The following is a 19,058-nucleotide window of genomic DNA, read 5'->3' as shown; positions in this document are numbered from 1 at the left end:
CCCTCCCACTTCTGCAGGGGCAGGCTGGGGCCAGCCGCCTGTCTCCCCCGGGGCCCTCCCCAGTGACCCCTCCGCCTCCCTGCGCCCGCTGCCTTGGCCCCTGCAGGGTGTGGCTGTGTCCTGGAGACCTGGACTTTGGCCTTCAGCAGCAGTGCCCCCGGCCCCTGGCTCAGCCCCCGCCCCTGGGAGCCTCCTCCACAGCCAGCTCCCTCTCTCTGCTCCAGCTCAGGCCTGTGGGCAAGGGTGCTGCACATCCCCAGGGCCCCTGCCCGGCTCGGGCCTCTCCTCCGCGTCCTCTGGGCCTCGCTCAGCCTGTCCCCTCAGCCTAGAGTGGCCGCCGGGCCAGGGGCGGCCTGACAGAGGCAGTGGCCCTGCTGCTTCAGGTCCTGAGGTCACTGCAGAGCGTCCATGACCACGACCTGGGCCGTGTGCCCTTGCAGCCCGGCCGGTGTCCAGCAGAGTCACGGGCGGAGCACCGGACTTCCAGTCCCTCCGACTTGGGAGCCAGGGCCCAGCGATGTCCTCGGGCCAGGCGCTCACCTGGACTCGAGTCGGGTGTGGAGAGGGGTTCACAGGGGACCCCACTTGCCTGGATCGGGCCCTCTCCTCCAAGTTCACCACGTGCCGGGGCCTTCAGGAAGGCTCCGAAGCCCCCAAGCAGCCATTTTGCCCGAGACTAACTCACTTCTAACTTCGAGCTTCCCTAGAAACGCAGGTGACATGCCCACCCTCCAGGCAGAAGATCCAGGGCAGTAAGTCCCCTTCTCAGGAGCCTTCAAGCTGCAAGCTTTCAGAGCTGCAGACGTCCGTTCCGTCAGCGTCAGGTGTGAGCCAAGCGGCCCTCCGTCTCCTGTTGCTGATGACCCTTCAGCTCCACCGTCTCCCCTCCTCTCTCCCCCAGTCAGTAATGCTTCTTGCTGTTCACTCCATGCCAGCTGCTGTGTGCCAGCTGCTGTGTGCCAGCTGCTGTGTGCCAGCCGCTGGTATGTACTACTGCACTTTTCAAGGCACTGTGTGTGCTGTAAGGTTGAACATGTTTTGTTTGTTTGTTTTTCATGTATTATTTGTGTAAAGAGTATTATAAAGGGCTTCCCTGATAGCTCAGTTGGTAAAGAATCTGTCTGCAGTGCAGGAGACCCCGGTTTGATTCCTGGGTTGGAAAGATCTGCTAGAGAAGGGATAGGCTGCCCACTCCAGTATTTTTGGGCTTCCCTGGTGGCTCAGCTGGTAAAGAATCTGCCTGCAATGCAGGAGACCTGCGTTCGATCCCTGGGTTGGGAAGATCCCCTGGAGAAGGGAACGGCTACCCGCTCCAGTATTCTGGCCTTGAGAATTCCCGGGACTGTATAGTGTATATACATACAGCCTGTATATTTGTGTAAAGAGCATGGTAAGCCTATCACAGTCACAAAACTACGTAGCGTTGTGTGGCCGTACAAGCGCGCTCTCGGAACGGAACTGCTCGCGTGTAGGTGACTTACCGTGTAAGGTGAGGTGGGCCCGTCTCTGCGGGCTCAGCTTCCAAGGTGCCCAGCGCGGTCCTGCCAGGGCGCCCCCTGCTCCCCATGTGGGGCTCCTGACCCAGCACACGGCCGCCCTCCCGAGGGAGCTGTGCCCAGGGACCCTCCCCCGGCTGGACACAGGCACAGGCGCCTGCCAGGAGCTGCCTGGTGGAGCCAGGGCCCCGGGCTGAGTCACGGAGCCCCGGCAGCTTTGGGGAGCAGCACCCGGAGTGGCTGAGGGGGGCTGGGTGTCCCCGGAGGACGCCCGACTGAGGGGCGGGCTGGGGAGGTGCTGCGGGCGGCGCAGGTGTGAGGCTCCCACGGCTCCCTCCCCGCCCGACACGTCAGCTCAGGCCCTGCCGGCCCGTCCTCCCGGAGCCTCCAGGCCGATGGCCAGTCTGAACGTGTCCCTCTGCTTCTTCCTCGCCACCTTTGCCCTCTGCCAGGCATCCAGGAGGGCGGCCAAGGCCCTGCTCCCCAGGGGCGCCTATGCCCACTTTGCCCGGGAGGCGGCGGGCGCGGCCCAGCTGGGGGCCTGCTGCCTGGAGATGCGGATGCTGGTGGAGCTCGGACCCTGGGCTGGGGGCTTCGGCCCCGACCTGCTGCTGACCTTGGTCTTCCTGCTGCTCCTGGTGCACGGGGCCACCCTGGACGGGGCCTCAGCCAACCCCACGGTGTCCCTGCAGCGGTTCCTCCTGGCCGAGGCCTCTCTGCCCCGCACGCTGCTGGAGCTGGCGGCGCAGGCGCTGGGCGTGCAGGCAGCCGGTGCCCTGACACGACTCTACTGGGCCTGGGGGCTCAGCGACCTGCACGTGTTGCAGAGCCTCATGGACCCGCACTGCAGCTCGGCGCTGCGCACGGCCGTACCCCACGGCGCCCTGCTTGAGGGCTCCTGCGCCTTCCTGCTGCACCTGGTTCTCCTCCGCCTCCAGGGCAGCCGTGCCGTCCACAGGGTGCTGGCCGTGGCCCTGCTGCTCACCGCCACGGCCTGCACAGGTGAGACTGGCTGCCCGTCCCTGGGGCTGTGTGGCCGCCCATGAGAGGGGCTGCAGGCTGGCCCGGGGCTACCGGGCCTGGGGTGGCCACTGCCTGGGCACCTGCTGGGGGTGGTGGCCAGCCAGGTGGGACTCAGCGCGCTGGGCAGGGACCCGACCCTGGTGGGTCAGTCCTTTCCGGCTGGGTCTGTCCGCACCCCAAGCTGCTCCTGTTCATCCCGGGAGGCCGACACCTGAGGCAGACAGGGGGTGGGAGGGGGGCTCCTGCTTCCTCAGGGCCAAGGCTCTGGTCTGGAAGCCCCGGCGTCCTCCGTCACCCCTCTTGGGGGCCCGGGACTGCTCTTTCCTCCTCAGCCCCTGCCTGCTGCCTGCTGGGCCCACCTGCCACTGCAAGGCAGCCCCCAACCTCTTCCCTCCTCCCCTCCTCCCCTCCTCCCCTCCTCCCTCCTCCTCCTCCCTCCTCCTCCCTCCTCCTCCTCCCTCCTCCCCTCCCTCCTCCTCCCTCCTCCCCTCCCTCCTCCTCCCTCCTCCTCCTCCCTCCTCCTCCTCCCTCCTCCCCCCTCCCCACCTGCCCCATCTGGGGTCTGCCCTCCCCCACCCAGGCCAAGCCTCCTGACCAAGCTCTTGTGGGTCCCTGAACCCCTGTGGAAGCCTCCCTGACTCCCCCCAAGGCCCAGGCTCGGCTCTGGCCCTGCCCAGGGGAGTACCCCACCCCACTGGCCCCGCGCACCCCTCTCCGCTGCTGTTTCTTTGTTCGGCCAAGTCTCACTCCTTCTCGCTGTCCCTGTCTCTCCTTCTGTGTTTCCCCACCTCTCTGGGTCTCTCTCTCTCTAAGATGCCCTCCTGCGGGCGTGGGGTGTGCAGAAAAAGGCTGGGGAGCCGAGTCCACGCAGGGGTGACAGGTCGGGAGACACTCCTGTCCGGCTGCTGCCTGACCCCTGACCTCTGGCCTGGGCTGGGCGGCTGCCTCCCCGTGTCCCAGTTGGCACAGAGGGGTGGAGCCGGGCCCCCCAGGTGAGTGGGTGGGTCTGCTGGGCAGGCGGCGCAGGCAGGCCAGAACGGAGGTCTGCACTTCCCCGCAGCCGGGCCCCTGACGTCTGCCTTCCTGAACCCCGCGCTGGCCGCCTCAGTCACCTTCCGCTGCTCGGGGCACAGCTTGCTGGAGTATGTCCAGGTGTACTGGCTGGGCCCTGTGACAGGTGAGGGGCCGGGGGTCCTGGGGGCGGAGGCAGGCCGGTCCGGGCTGTCCTCTGGGACAGGGGTGGCCCATAGGGCGTCCAGCTCGCTGGCCGGGGTTGGGGTGGCGCTGCTCCTGGGGCCTCCCCCAGGGTCCCCACGGGGGTCCTCGCAGGGAAGCTGGAGACGCAGGCATTTGGAATAGAGCGTTTTGGCCCCAACCCACGCGGGCGCTGGCTGGAGGGGCTGGGGCTGTCCTTCAGAGCTCTCAGCCGGCCTGGGAACCACAGAGAAGTGAAGGCTGGGGACAGCAGGGCCACTCACCCGTCCCCAGGTGGGCGCGGGAAGCTGGGCACAGAAAGCCAGGTGTGGGGCCTCTCTGGGGCTGCGGCCTCCTCCCCGCCCCCAAAGGCGTCCGGGGCTTACGGGCACATTGGTCCCGTCCCAGCCCATCCTCCGTCCTCCACGTGTCCCCTGAGAAGGACAGCAGTCACACGGGGTTGGGGTCCATTCTTCTCCAGGGAGACCTTGTCTTAAGACACCTGCCGAAGGTGAAGTCCTGCTGCGAGGTCAGGGAATGACCTGAATCCAGGGGACACGGCTCCAGCCTTTGACCCCCGAGCTGCCATGGTGACACTGGAGCCATCAGGACCCCCTTGGGAGCCGCGAGGGGCAGAGGCGGGGGGGCCAGGACCCGTGTGCACGCGCCTGCTTGGTTCAGGCAAGGGGGCCTCCCGCCCTCGGGGGGATGAGAGGCGGCCAGGTGGGGGTCCAGGGTCCTCCACTCAGGAAGCTCCGGGCAGAACCTGGGGGTTAGGGGTCAGCCAGGCCCCACCCCCGACCCCCAGCCCCCTCGGCCCCACCTCCACGCTCACCACCCCGTGGACGACACGCCAGTGTCAGGAGACTGCCCCGGGAGGAAGGCGCACTTGTGCCCAGAACACGGGCCCAGAGTGTGGTCTGCGAGAGCACACGGTTCCTGGTCCCGACCGACTTCCGGGGGAGGTCGGCCCCAGGGGAGCGGACGCTGGCAGGAGCCAGGCCAGGGCGGGACCTGGCCCCATCTGTGGGCTCCTGTCCGTGGAGGGTGTGGGGCGCGGCATCCGGCGGTCTCGGGCCCGGGGAGCCCCCAGCCTCCGTGTGACCCTCGCTGTCCCGCAGGCATGCTCCTGGCCGTCCTGCTGTATCACGGCCGCCTCCCTCGCCTTTTCCAGAGGAACCTGCTCTACAGTCAGAAGAGCAAGTACCGGGTCCCCAGAGGGAGGCCTGTCCCGGGGCCTGGAGGCAGCCAGACGCCTGAAGAGGGGAGCAGAGGACGGGGGCCTCGGTAGTGGGGGGCAGCCACTAAGTTCCAGCCACGCCAGCTCCGACCCCGTGAGCAGGGAGCTAGGGCCCAACTGTGGCTGGACCCGCAGGCTCCCTGAGCTGAGGGCGGGGGGCAGACCTCCCTTCTCCCCACATGTCAATAAACCGTCCGTGAGGCCTGCCATGTCCCTGGGCCTGACGGGCCGGCGAAGGGCAGGCAAGGGGCGGCAGGGGGTCTCTGGGGCCTCTCCTCTACAGTTGTTGTTCAGTCACTCAGTTGCGTCCGACTCTCTGCGACCCCATGGACTGCAGCACGCCAGGCCTCCCTGTCCATCGCCTCCTCCCGGAGTCCACTCAAACTCACGTTCCTTGAGTCGGTGATGCCATCGAACTGTCTCTTCCCCTGTAGTCCCCTTCTCCTCCCACCTTCAGTCTTTCCCAACCAAAATCAAAGGTAAGACCTAAGAGGAGAGGCCACAGTCCAGGGTGAGCACACCCGGCCTTGAGGAGACCACAGGTGGACTGTCCCAGTGCTGGTGACTGGCCGGCCTGGACACGGCCCAGCGGCTCCCGCACCGAGACCTGCTGGGGACGGCCAGCGTGGTGGCTGGAGCCCGCGGCTACAGGGGACACGGGACACCCAGCCCCACCATCCCCCTGCACCCTGCCGCCCTGAAAGCCCTCATGGCTAGGCACACACAGCAGGGCCGTCACTGCAGACTCCGGGTTCTCCCAGGCTCGGAGGAGCCCCCAGCCATTTTCTCCCCAAAGACCGGAGCTCACCTGGAATCTCCCACTCCCAAGAACACAGCCCCTCAGCTGGGGGTTCCTGCAGCCCCAACCGGAGAGGGAGGTTGGTAGGGACCCCAGCCCAGGGCCCCACCCTCTCCTCGGGTGAGACAGACAAGAGGGAGAAGCCAAGCAGAGGCCCTGGGTAAGCCCACCCATCGAGGGTATGCCGCGTGGAGCGGTGTCTGCCTGCACCAGCTTCCGGTGTGGTGGGCAGAGAAGGGAGACTCCCCCCACTTGCTATGGCTGCCCACCCTTCAAGACCTGTGCCCCACCTTCCCGGGTAGTGAGGCTGCTCTCTGTGGGCTCTGGTCTCCTCTCCACCCTGCAGTGGCCACCTGGGATGGGGAACAGGCCTGGGTCTCTGAAAGCCCCCCTGGGAGAGAGCAGCTTCCAGAGAGACGCAGGGGCGGTGATGAGATGGGGCGCCTTCCCTGGGGGTTCCTGGAGCCCCGTCCCCCAGGGGGTCAGCACTGGGAGGACGGTCACTGCAGCAGCCGCAGGGGTGAGAGGTCACCCTGGGCGGAGAGAGGGGTCCTCACTGGCAGCACCAGGACCGGTGGGGGCAGCCGCTCAGCTGTCCCCACAGAAAGGCCCTGCAGCTCCCACACAAGGGCTTCCAGGACAGGGACCCCAGGCACTGGGGCTGTGAGCTGTTCAGGGAGACAGTTCAAGGAAAGCGCAAACGTGGGCGCTGGAATACATGATAGCAGCGGGTTGTTAGAATTATTCCAGGAGTTTGGAATCTCTGTTTTGAAAAACGTCAACATTGCAAAGCAAAATCCACAGGCTTGGGAACAAAAATTAAATTTAAGGAAATTACGCAGAAAGGAACAGAATGTTCATATGAAGCTTTGACGAGCCAGTTACTACACGGACAGCGACTCAAAATTAACTCTTCAATAAAACTGAAGATACAGTGAGAAGAGTGCACACAGAGCTGCCTGAAGTGACACCAAACCAGGAGCCAGTTTCTTTACGGCCTCCAAGAGCGATAGGAGGTGTGAGCGTGACACTGCAAAGACTCGCATTTAAATTCAAACGTTCACAGAAATGACTTGTATGAAGGGTTAAATCTTTTCAGGAAAATTGCTCTGAAAGAATTGTTGTTCAGTTGCTAAGCCGTGTCCAACTCTTTGCGACTGAGTAGACTGCAGCGTGCCAGGCTTCCCCATCCTTCACCATCTCCCCGAGTTTGCTCAAACTCATGTCCATTGAATCAGTGATGCCATCCAGCAATCTCATCCTCTGTCGTCCCCTTCTCCTCTGCCCTCAATCTTCGCCAGCATCAGGGTCTTTTCCAATGAATTTGCTCTTTGCATCAAGTGGCCAAGGTATTGGAGCTTCAGCTTCAACATCAGTCCTTCCAGTGAACATTCAGGGTTGACTTCCTTTAGGTTGGACTGGTTTGATTGCCTTGCAGTCCAAGGGACTCTCAAGAGTCTTCTCCAGAGTCTTCTCTTCTGAAAGAATCATCAGCTCTAAATGTCCTAGAACTTAAATTTCAAAATAATTAGAAAGTATCCCCATGCTCTCACAGCCTAGTCACACTCTGAACAGTCCCAGCAATGGCTCCATCAGCAGAAAGATCCTTCTCGAAGTTGAGAACCGTCAGAGATGGTTGCAGTCCTCTATTTGTCCAGAGTGGCTGACACTGCTCTCAGCTCGATTAACGGAAGATGAAGTTGCCAAATGTAGACATTTTAATTAGCTAATTAATAAATTTGCAGAAAAGGGAGACAGGAAAATCGGACAATTAATCAAAATCTCTTGTGAATGAAGGATAGTAAGTCCCCTACGTGCCAGCAGGTTCTAAGAGTGTGTTCATAAGCCCAACAAAGCCAGCCTAGGTACACAGCTAACACACTGCTGTAGGTGCCTTGCTGTAGTAGGGCTTCCCTGGGGGCTCAGATGGTAAAGAATCTGCCCATCACCTGGCTACAGGTGAGAGGGCCGCCCTCCACTGAGGCCCCAGGGGCAGCCCTGGGACCATCTCTGCACCCCTTTCTTTCCCACCCCCTGTGCTGGTCTGAGTGGTCCATTCTTTAGGCAGGGAATGATCAGGGTGGTGTTGGGAGGGGCTCTTGGATGGCTCTGGTGGGGGGTGCTCTGGTGGGCGGGGCCTCCCTGGTTCCACCTGTGGCTTCATGGGCTGCAGACGCCACGGCCTGGCATCCAGGCCGGCTCCAGAAGGGGCTCTTGTCTCTGGACTGCTGCCCCCTCCCTTGCCCCGGCCCACCCCCCACCCATCCTGGCTGCCATGATGGAGGGGTCCTCTGGAGAGGAGTTTGTGTCTGCAGAGAGGACCCCGGAGCAGCCCCACCCCAGCAGGGCTGCAGCCCTCAGAGCTGGTTCCTTCAGCACTTCTAGGAGAAACAGCTGCTTCTGGAGCTGGGGCTGGAGAGGCTTGGGGTGAGCCTGGAGCATCTGCCTCCCTACCCTCCCCCAAAACACACCCACACTGGCAGGAGTGTGTCAGAAAGACAGCGACCCAGCCGACAAGGCTCCTCAATGGCCAAGACTGGGACAAGCTGGGCAGCGTGAGCAGCAAACTCCTCACAGAAAACAAGCCTCAGTTCACCGTAGGGGAAAGGTCGGGGTTGGGATTAACGTACTCACACTACTGTACATAAAAGAGATAACAGCAAGGACCTGCCGCAGAGCACAGGCAGCTCCACTCCGCATTCTGAGAAGAAGCAGAGAAAGAAGGTGTGTGTGTGTGTATAGCTGAGTGCTTGCATCTCCCACCAGACCCACAAAGCCGAGGCCAGAGTCAGCGTCCGCTCCTGGCTGGACCCATTTGTAGTCTATGGGGCTACGGGGTGTCAGTCTGACTTGTCAGCCTTGTGAGGTCCTCCCCTGGGGAGCCTGCCCCCAGCCTGCCCCCAGCCGTCTGGGTGCAGGAGGCCGTGTCTAGACTCAGCCCATCTCTGCGTGGCTGCAGAGTCCCCATGCCCACTAATGCCATGAGCCCAGGGTCACCTTACCCTCAGAGCACCCATGCCCACTCATGCTGAGAGCCTGGGGGGCCACCTTATGCAAGAGCACCAGGATAGCCATTTGCCAATTCCAATCACCTCGGATCCTGGGAGGGGTACTTCTGATGGGTGTTGAAATGCTCTAGTTTAACGCAACCCTTAAATTTCCATGGCGATTTGCATGGGCCCTAATGGACCAGTTTCCCATTGCCCATCTGCCTGACTGGCCAGGTTATGGCCACCACACACGAGTCAGTAAAAACCCAACACAGAGGCAACAGCGCATAGTTCAGCCGTGAGCCGATTCGCTTTCCCCTTCTTTGACCAGACGGTGAGCACGCAAGAGGATGCTGTCCATTCTCCTCTGACTGCCGGAAACCCGGCAGGCCCTGCTGCCTGAGAGCTGCTCGTGGGCACCGCTCGCATGGCGGTGGTGTCTGGCAGCTCCTCGGGGGGTCCCAAGGCCACTGCACGGGGGAAAGACTCCCTGTTCATGGACGTTCCCTAGGAGCACGCACCTGTCCTGTTCATGGACATCCCTGGGAGGACGCACCTGTATAAACAGGTAAATAAAATTCCCATCTCATTCAGGAACTCTGCCGGTCACTGACCTCCCCACTGGCGGGTCTGTGGCATCACATGGGATGTTCCATGATTACTCTGTGTCCCTGGGTCCGGGAGGGGTCTCTGTCACACCTGATGCCGGCTAGTGGGTCAGGCGTCTCCAGCGGAAATGTTCCTGTCCAGCACCCCAGTGGTGACCGCTGGGGGGCGCTCACTGACCCCTGCCCTAAGGTTTCTCCTGGGCTCCACACAAGGTAATTCCTGTCGCTTTATAGTTCAATTTATCCTTCCTGCGCTCCAGCCTCCAACGGGACATAGTGAACCTGGAGGTCCCTTTTCGGCATCGGGCATCTATACGCCTTCGTATTAATAACGTCTGTGGGCTGGACCACCTCACCGACCCCCATTTGGAATGTTCCATCAACGTCGGCCGAAGGGTGGGTTTCCAGGCCTCCTGTTGTATAGGATCAGGTAGGGGACACGCCCCAAGTCACACACAGAATGTGCAAACACTGCCCATGTTCAAACCTGACAATTTTCATCCAAACTTTCACCCCAGTCTCATCAGCTCTTGCCTTCCTGTCTCCTCTAGTCCAACGTTCACTTCTGTTGGGGTGTCACCCACAGCTGTTGGAACTGCAGGGCACAGGCCTTCCGGTCAAGGAGCCCTAGAAGTGACCCATCTCCAAGGTGACACCCCCCACCCCAGGCTTCTGAAGATTGATTCAGGGCCAAGACACATGCTTTTCTCCACTAAGAGCTTTGAGTTTCTCTTAGGAGGTAAGTGCTTCAATATTATTCCATTTGTGGGAAGAGTAATTACAGTGTCTTCTTGCAAACAAGGGTAATAAAATAATGCAGACCCACAGCAAGGATTCTGTCTTCTAAAATCATTTTGATGTTTTTCTCTTTCGGTTTTATTGCTGTCGTTTAAGTGATCAAACGACATCTCAAATGCAGACCTGATAGAATTATAATTTTTAGGGCAACGAAAGAGGAGAATGAAAAAGCTGGCTTAAAATTCAACATTCAGAAAACTAAGATCATGGCATCTGGTCCCATCACTTCATGGCAAATAGATGGGGAAACAGTGGAAACAGACTTTATTTCCTGGGCTGCAAAGTCACTGCAGATGGTGACTGCAGCCATGAAATTAAAAGACACTTGTTCCTTGGAAGAAAACCTATGACAAACCTAGACAGTGTATTATAGAGACATCACTTTGCCGACAAAGGTTTGTCTAGTCAAAGCTGTGGTTTTTTGAGTCGTCATGTACGGATGTGAGAGTTGGACCATGAAGAAGGCTGAGTGCCAAAGAATTGATGCTTTTGAACTGTGGTGCTGGAGAGGTTCTCCAGCATTGGCAGACAGGTTCTTTGCCACTAGCACCGCCTGGGAAACCCACTGGCAGTGATATTAAGTCACAAATAGAGGGGCCAAGGCCAGCAGTGTCTGGACCCACAGGGCCGTGCAGCAAGTCCAGGGAACGAGATGGGAGGAGCACTGAAAGCCGCTGCTGAGTCGTTCAGGGGACGAGTGCAGGCAGGACGGGCCCTTCCCTATCCTCTGCTCAGGCGGCAGTTTGCAGGGGGTGGGGGGTGGGTCCTCAGAATTTCGTGTCTGAAAAGGAGCGCCTGAGGAAGGCCACCCTGACCCCCATCATTCCCAGCCAGGGAGTCCCTCTCAGGAGTCCCGGCTGTGCCCCCAGAGTGGGGATACGGCTCAGGAGAAGGCAGGGAGGGGCAGCTCACTATCAGAGTGGTCCTCAGGCGGGGGCTTAGAAGCCCCTAACAGACGCCAGCATCGGTGATGCTGACAGGTCCTGGGTACACGCTGGGTGATCACCTCAGTCAGATCCCTTGCTGTGCTCACAGTGTCCGTGTCCAAACTTCCAAAGTTGGAATCCTAACCTAGCCCAGCTGGATGTGATGGTCTCAGGAGGTGATGAGGTCACGAGGGTGGAGCCCTCAGGAATGGGATTGGTGCCTTTGGGAAAGAGACGCGGGGGGGCTCCCGCATCCCTTCTACCAGGGAGGGCCCAGCAGCAGACAGTGGTCTGTGAGCCACGAAGCGGCCGTGCTGGCACCTGGACCAGGCGGGTTCCCGGAGGGGAGGTCCACTTCCAGCCTCGGGACCTGCCCTTTGGAAGCCACCCCGCCTGGTGTTCTAACAGTCCCCCTCCCAGACAGGGGCAGTCCTGCACCCAGGAGCCGGGCAGGTGGGACGACCCCCGACCTGAGCTGCCCGCGTGCCCTGGCTGGGTCTCTGCCGAGCAGCCTACTTTCACCCTGTGGTCTGGGTCACAGTGAGAATTCACATTCCCTCCATAAATTAACTGAAACTTCAATCACAGCCGGACACAGCCGCGTGGTGAGAGGCAGGTGTGCTGGGAGGCAAAACCCGGGCCTCCGCCCCCTTTTTCTGGAGCCTGAATGTCTTTGGGGAGGGGAGGGTGAGATCAGTCAACCCCAGCCCCACCGAATGAGAACCTCTCTGAGAATCTCTCGGGAAAGAAGTTCTGGGGCGGGACATAAGGGGCGGGGTCTATTCCTGGGTGGAGCCTAAGGGGCGGGGCCTATTCACGGGCGGGGCCTGGGCAGGGGGGCGGAGCCTAGAGCAGAGGAGGGGCGAAGTGGGCGGCTCCGACGGCCTGGCCTGGCGCCTCCACACTGAGGCTCCGACCTTGCTCACCCTCGAGGGCTGGCCTGTCCAGCCTGTCCCTGCCACATGTGGGACACCAGGCCAGGCCCAGCAAGCTGAGCAGTGCCGAGCACAGTGACTCCGGCCTCCCAGCGTGCGAGGCGCAGTGTGCAAGGCGGGGCTGGGGGTGTCCTTGAGACAGGACACAGCGTGACCACTCGGGCAGTCCACCCCCCTGTTCTCCAGAGAGCACCCTCCTGGTTACAGGGTCACAGCTGCATCCGCCTCCTTGCTGCCGGGTCTCCCTGCTCCCTTCTGGCCCTCACACCCCTTCACACTGGAACCCTGGCAACCTCTCTGTTGGAAGCCCTCCTGCTTCCTCCTTAGCCACGCCCCCCTCGAGTGTCCCTCGGAGTCCCGTCGTCACCCCCTCATCATGTTCAGAGTCCCCATGCTGGCCTACACCTGCCATTGCTGTCCCAACGCCCCCCGTGCCACCCTGGCCCTGGTCAATCTCCCCTTGGACCCCCCAAAGCAGCTCCCTGTCCTGACCCTCATCCAGCGTCCAGCCGGCAGCACATGGCAGGGCCCACGTGCAGGGCGCTTCCCGCTCTTCTGAGGCACACCCTTCCCCACCTTCAGAGCAGCCCCTTCTCAGCCCTGCCCTCTTATCTGGCCCACTTCCCAGCCTCTCTCCTCTCCATTCGTCCATGGGGGACCCCAGAGTGCAGCCCTGTGAGGCTTTGGGTGCACATTTCAGAGTCCAGTGCCAGGCACAGGGCAGGTTTTATCTGCGCATACTGATAAACAAGTCAGCTCCATGGGCTTGTGTTCACCCTCAGGACGCAGCCTCGGAGCCGGTCAAGAGGCTCTAGCCAGCCCCCTACGTGGATAGCAGCCCATCCCCGCTCTGTGGTCTGACACCCAGCTCCCCACCACCTGCTGAGCCCCAGCGTTGCCTCCAGGGGGCAGTGGTCTCTGGACCTGGTGGGAGGGCTTGGTCTCTGGCACCTGATTTCCCCAAGGGGACCAGCCCTGAAAGGTGACTCTGGGGCCCTCTGAGGCAGGGGTGAGGACGCAGCAGGCCAATGAGCCCGCCCTCCTCCAGTGAGTGTGCCACCAGCCTGAGCCCCGGGTCTCGTCTGTCCCTGGGTCTCTGTGAGGGGAGGTGCCCATGGCCAGCAGCACACGTCCTCCTGGAGTCAGAGCTGGGCCTCCGTGGCTGAGGTCAGAGGGCAGCACCAGCTGAGGAGGGTGGCTGGACCAGCTGTGCCGGGATGCTTTTCACTGCACACGGAGTGCGCTGGGACGGGGAGGCAGAGGGTCTGGCCCTCCCGGGTCACTTGCAGCTCAAGGTTGTCTTCCAAGGCGGTGCCCCTCTTCAGGAGTCCCAAGGGACCGGTGGTCAGGATTGAATCTGGTGGGGCAGACATTGTACTCTGCAGTTTCCGGGATTGGGGGCATGGAGGGCCAGGGCCCCACCTCCTCCTGTCCACCAGCTGCCGCTCTGGCCAGCAGAGAGCCCCAAGAGGAAATGGGGGCAGGGGCTGTGGCTGTGCTCTTGGCCGGCTGAGAAGCTCTGTGCTTGAGCCACAGAACGGATGGCTGCGCTTGATCTCCCTGGCACTGGAGCTGTGGTCAAGAGCACTGATGCTGCCAGCAGCCTTGGCCACCTAAACGGCTCCTCTGGTGGGCCATCTGAAGCGCCCCTGTGCCTGGCCCCAGAACAGCATGCCCGGTGCTAGCGGTGGGGGAATGGGGAGGCCTGTGCCTCCTGGCAGGAGAGGACCCTAGGGCCAGGCCGTGCTGGGAGGCCGTGGGTGGGGCACCTGCACGGGCAGAGGGGGGTTCCCACCAGCCGCGCTGACCGCCGTGCGGGTCCAGGGCCCTGCTGCACTGTGTCACAGCCAGGATGTCGATCTCCCTCAGGTCGGGGCTGGTGGCCTGGCAGGAAGGTGGGTTTGGCCTGGGGCTGTGCCCTGCCCGAGGCCTGTCTGCGCTCATTCTGCCCGAACAAATCTCCCTGTGTGTCCTGGGAGGCTGAGGTGGGACCTGGTCACCTGAGGCTGTCAGGAGCAGCTGCCCTGCGGCCCTGGCCTAGCACGAGCCCCAGGCGGCCTCCCGCCTGGACTCACAGTCCAGCTTTGTGCTGGTGCTGATCCGGCCACTCGATTCCCCGCCAGGCCCTCTGGCCGCAGTGGAGTGGACCGGTCCTGAGATCCATGGGGGTCTGGGCGTGGCAGGGTCCCGGAGCTTCCTCTCAAGCCGTGCTGATGACGCACCTGCTCCTGCAGGTGCTGGCCTAGTGGACACTCTGCAGGACCCCTTGCCAGGGGCCTCCCAGCCAGAGTGCCTCACCTCTCAGGCACGATGCGGCCGGCTCAGCAGCAGTGGGCAGTGGCCGTTGCCTGGTTGACCACAGGAAGCAGGTTTCTGTCCAACTACGCCAGTCACGGCAGACCCAGAGCTGCAGGGAGGCAGACGGAGACGCTGGTCACCACCTGCGACGACATCGCTGCCCAAGCTGCGGCCACTGTGGTCGTTCCCCAGGCGGCAGCCACAGACACCAAGGTCGACAGCCTGGGAGGGGGTGGGACGATGTGGAAGCCTCAGCGGGCTCAGGGTGGGGGTGCCCTGCTGGATGGACTTCTGGACCACAGGGGGAGGCCGCGCTGTTCTCTCCCCTCCCTTCCATCTTCCTCTCCTCCTCCCCCTCCATCTTTCTCTCCCTTCGCCTACCTCCATCTTCCCCTCCCCCTTCTCTCCCCCTCCCCAATCTTCCTCTCCCCCACCTCCATCTTCCTCTCCCCTCCCCACCTCCATCTTCCTCTCCCCTCCCCCACCTCCATCATCCTCTCCCCCACCTCCATCTTCCTCTCCCCCTCCCCACCTCCATCTTCCTCTCCCCTCCCCACCTCCATCTTCCTCTCCCCTCCCCACCTCCATCTTCCTCTCCCCTCCCCACCTCCATCTTCCTCTCCCCTCCCCACCTCCATCTTCCTCTCCCCTCCCCACCTCCATCTTCCTCTCCCCCTCCCCACCTCCATCTTCCTCTCCCCTCCCCACCTCCATCTTCCTCTCCCCCTCCCCACCTCCATCTTCCTCTCCCCTCCCCACCTCCATCTTCCTCTCCCCTCCCCACCTCCATCTTCCTCTCCCCTCCCCACCTCCATCTTCCTCTCCCCCTCCCCACCTCCATCTTCCTCTCCCCCTCCCCACCTCCATCTTCCTCTCCCCTCCCCACCTCCATCTTCCTCTCCCCTCCCCACCTCCATCTTCCTCTCCCCTCCCCACCTCCATCTTCCTCTCCCCCACCTCCATCATCCTCTCCCCTCCCCCACCTCCATCTTCCTTTCCCCTTCCCACCTCCATCTTCCTCTCCCCTCCCCACCTCCATCTTCCTCTCCCCTCCCCACCTCCATCTTCCTCTCCCCTCCCCACCTCCATCTTCCTCTCCCCCACCTCCATCATCCTCTCCCCTCCCCCACCTCCATCTTCCTCTCCCCTTCCCACCTCCATCTTCCTCTCCCCCTCCCCACCTCCATCATCCTCTCCCCTCCCCACCTCCATCTTCCTCTCCCCCTCCCCACCTCCATCATCCTCTCCCCTCCCCACCTCCATCTTCCTCTCCCCCACCTCCACCTTCCTCTCCCCTCCCCCACCTCCGCCTTCCTCTCCCCTCCCCCACCTCCATCATCCTCTCCCCCACCTCCATCTTCCTCTCCCCTCCCCACCTCCATCTTCCTCTCCCCTTCCCACCTCCATCTTCCTCTCCCCCTCCCCACCTCCATCTTCCTCTCCCCTCCCCACCTCCATCTTCCTCTCCCCTCCCCCTCCCCCATCTTCCTCTCCCCTTCCCCATCTTCTTCTACCCCCTCCTTCTATCTTCCCCTCCCCTCCCCCACCTTCCCCTCCCCTCCCCCACCTCCATCTTTCTCTAACTCTCCCCCTCCATCTTCCTCTCCCCTCCCCCACCTCCGTCTTCCCCCCTCCCCCATCTTCCTCTCCCCCTCCCCCACCTCCTTCTCCCCCTCCCCCATCTTCCTCTCCCCCTCCCCCACCTCCATCTTTCTCTCCCCGCTCCATCTTCCTCTCCCCTTCCCCACCTCCATCTTCCTCTCCCCTTCCCCACCTTCATCTTCCTTTCCCCTCCCCACCTCCATCCTCCTCTCCCCTCCCCACCTCCATCTTCCCCTCCCCTCGCCACCTCCATCTTTCTCTCCCCTCCCAATTTCAGGTGCCAGCCTGGGGCTCTCTCACAACTTGGGTCAGGGTGCCTCCTCCCCTCACCTCAGGGGTTCCACCAAGGGCCCCTCCAGACTGTGGACCTACCACCTCCTCTGCCCAGTGGGATATGGGCCCCAGCCCTGGAGCAGTGGCACCCTGCCAGGCAAGGGGTCTTTGGCGGCCTTTTCTGAGCCTCTCCAGCCAAGGCTTCATCAGATCAGCTCAGGACCTTTGCTGGTCCAGCCCTCCACCCTGTTACCCCATCGGCCCCGGACCACATGACTCCTGGAAGGCACTCCTCCCGTAGCCCTGAGTGTGGGCCCCGGACCACATGACTCCTGGGAGGCACTCCTCCTGTAGCCCTGGGTGCGGGGCCCCAAACTCCTCTGGCTGGAAGAGCTGGTCCTGGTCCTTCCTCGAGAACCCCTGATCTCCGCCTGCTCTCGAGGACCCTCTAAAGGGCCAGAAGGGGTCCCAGGCTGGCCCTTGGGGTTCCCGGGTGGCAGGAGAGCAGGAGGGACCTGGGCCTGGGGGAGAGCAGGCTGAGCCATCACCTGTCTGTCTGTCAGTCTCTCTGCCCCTCCTCCCGGCTCTGCCCTCATGCTCTCTCCTCGTTCCCTGGAGGCTCCTTCTGTCTCACTCTGCTAACCGTCTTCCTCACTCTCGTCCTGTCCCCGTCACTGTCCCCCCTTTCTTCCTTCCACACTACCCACCCCTGCGCTCTCACCCCCGTTCTCTCTTGCTTTCTCCCCATCTGTCTCTCCTTCTCTCCCATCTCTCACTTTTTCTCTGTCCCAGAGACTGTCTCTGTCTATAGCAGCTCCTAACACCCAGGCTGAGGCCTTAGATGGCTCCTGGGACTCCTCCACTTCTGGCTCTTGTAGATGCCGTGTCACCTGCTGACACAGAAGTTAACTGTCTCCCCACCTCTCCCTACACCTGAACTTGGAGCTCAGGACCAGCTGCTCACACTCAGGCCTGGGCCAGGCCTGGGCCAGCCCTGGGACCGACAAGGCAGCTGAGGACCAGCCCTCCCTGGTGGCAGCCCCCGAGATGATGGGGAGTGGGCCAGGATGGGAAGCAGCTGGCAGGGCCCGTGGAGAGCCCCCAAGTGGAAAGCCCTAGAAAGCCACCTGGGAGACGCCCCAGGCGCTCCACCTCCCACTACGCGGCTGTGGGTGGCACAGAGCCCCAGCGGAGCCCTTTATTCTGGCCCCTGTGGGGCAGTAGCAGAAGACTGGCCATCAGAGCCTCAGGCACCCGGCAGACACCCCCGTCCCAGTGCCCCAGGTGTGCCAGGCTCTGGACACAGCAGGGTCCCTGGGCTTGGCCCTGCTCAGGCCCCATTCCTCCTGTGCCCATCCTGTCCCTCTTCTGCCCCGGGGGTGGGGGTGTTGCCTCCCCAGGCTCCATGCCCAGGTTGTCCTGCTGAGTTGAGCTTCCTGAGAGTGTCCACAGCCCACGGCCCACAGCGAGTTCAGGACAGATCGTGGGGCTCCTTGTCTCTGGTCACTGTTCCCCCTGGGAGGGGAGCCCATGGCTCACCTCCTAGGTCAGGGTCATGGTCACACTGTCCTTGCTCTTGTGGGCCTTGGCTCTGGGGGATGTGGTTGACACAGACGCCTCCTGGAACTCCTTGGCCATGAAGTAGTAGCAGATGGCGTCTAGGCAGCAGTTGGCGTCTGAGAGTCTGCCCGTGATCTGCATGGCCACCTTAATGGCGCAGGTCTGCAGGCCCAGGGCCACGCGCATGGTCAGCACCATGTGGAAGGGCAGGAAGCAGACCACGAAGACGGCCAGGTTCGCCAGGACCATGCGAGAGGCTTTCTGCGTGGCTTCCGCCTGGCCCGGGTTAGCCTCGGGCCTCTGGGTCAGGGCGGTCACCACCTGCAGAGAGCAGAAGACCAGCACGGCCAGCGGCAGGTAGAAGCCCAGCAGCGAGAAGACCCCGGTGTAGGTGCTCCGCCCGGAGCGGACGGCGAAGCAGAAGCCACCGTCCTGCACGTCCAGGAACCAGCGGAGCACCAGGGAGCCGAGGACCACGGCCCAGAGCGCGGCGCACACAGCCGCGGCCCGGCCGGGGGAGCGGAGCCTGCGGGCGCGCAGCGGGTGCCGCACGGCCACGTAGCGGTCCACGGCGATGGCCGTGACCAGGCTGATGCTCATGTACCTGTTGAGCAGGTAGACGGCCTGGGAGATCTGGCAGAGCGGCGTGTCCTTGGAGGCCTGCTTCTGGAAGTACAGGAAGGAGGGCAGGGCGCAGAGCAGGCAGAGGTCGGCCACGGCCAGGTTGGCCATGTAGATGCGGGTCTCTGTCCACCGCGGCAGGCGCCAGCACAGCACCCAGAGCGCCAGGCCGTTGAGCAGCAGGCCGAGCGCCAGGAGCCCGCCCATGTACGTGTAATAGACTGGGTTGGCATCCCAGGAGCTGCAGTTGCTGCTGTTCATGATCCCGGGGCTGCAGAGGGGGAGCAGGGTGTGAGATGGGTAGGCCAACCGGGGGAGTCTGACCACCCCCACCTCAAGAACCCCAAGTTCACCTGCCCAAGGACACCCCAAGAAGCCCCGAGGCACCCTCTAGGCCACCTGTGGGAAACCAAGGCCTTCAGAGGCCCGTGGGCCTGAGATGGCTCGGGGAGCCAGCCTGGGGCTGGACCCAGGTCCCTGTGCCTGAGCCTGCCTCTGCAGGGACCTGCTGGCTGCCGGGCAGAAAGGACACCCCCAGCCCCAGCCACGCCAGCTCCACCCGCTCTCAGACCCCAGGGGCCCCACTCCACCAGCTCTCAGTATGGGGACCCAGGGGTGGCCAGCCTCGCCCCAGCCCAGTGCCATGCTCACCAGGGGAGGCTCAGAGGCAACTGCGAGACAGGGACCCCAGGAGC

General features: G+C 62.6%; 2 protein-coding genes across 8 annotated transcripts in view; one reads left to right on the top strand and one right to left on the bottom strand.

Moving 5' to 3' along the window:
• Nucleotides 1-1,891: 1,891 nt before the first annotated feature.
• LOC133244985 (aquaporin-12-like) lies at nucleotides 1,892-5,538 on the top strand. 2 transcript variants are annotated; one of them, XM_061412870.1, is made up of 3 exons: nucleotides 1,892-2,498; nucleotides 3,580-3,696; nucleotides 4,835-5,538. In XM_061412870.1, the coding sequence occupies exons 1-3, from the start codon at nucleotides 1,892-1,894 to the stop codon at nucleotides 5,002-5,004; spliced, it is 894 nt and encodes a 297-aa protein (XP_061268854.1). In that variant the 3' UTR covers nucleotides 5,005-5,538. The 2 variants fall into 2 exon arrangements, with proteins under 2 accessions (XP_061268854.1, XP_061268852.1); XM_061412868.1 differs by lacking the exon at nucleotides 4,835-5,538 and having other exon boundaries at nucleotides 3,580-4,163.
• A 2,876-nt stretch (nucleotides 5,539-8,414) lies between these two features.
• GPR35 (G protein-coupled receptor 35) overlaps nucleotides 8,415-19,058 on the bottom strand; it is a 36,705-nt gene continuing 26,061 nt past the window's right edge. For 5 of the 6 annotated variants that reach the window (XM_061412866.1, XM_061412861.1, XM_061412865.1 and 2 more), the window contains one exon: nucleotides 17,352-18,634. In XM_061412866.1, coding sequence (XP_061268850.1) covers nucleotides 17,725-18,624 — 900 coding nt within the window. In that variant the 5' untranslated portion in view covers nucleotides 18,625-18,634 and the 3' untranslated portion in view covers nucleotides 17,352-17,724. Of the gene's footprint in view, nucleotides 14,417-17,351; nucleotides 18,635-19,058 lie in introns of those variants that run through there. The other variant, XM_061412862.1, reaches the window with a different exon arrangement.

Source organism: Bos javanicus, chromosome 3 (genome assembly GCF_032452875.1).
Source record: "Bos javanicus breed banteng chromosome 3, ARS-OSU_banteng_1.0, whole genome shotgun sequence".
Lineage (NCBI taxonomy): Eukaryota > Metazoa > Chordata > Mammalia > Artiodactyla > Bovidae > Bos > Bos javanicus.
Note: the sequence above shows the minus strand (reverse complement) of the source record. Positions and strands in the feature narration are given on the sequence as shown.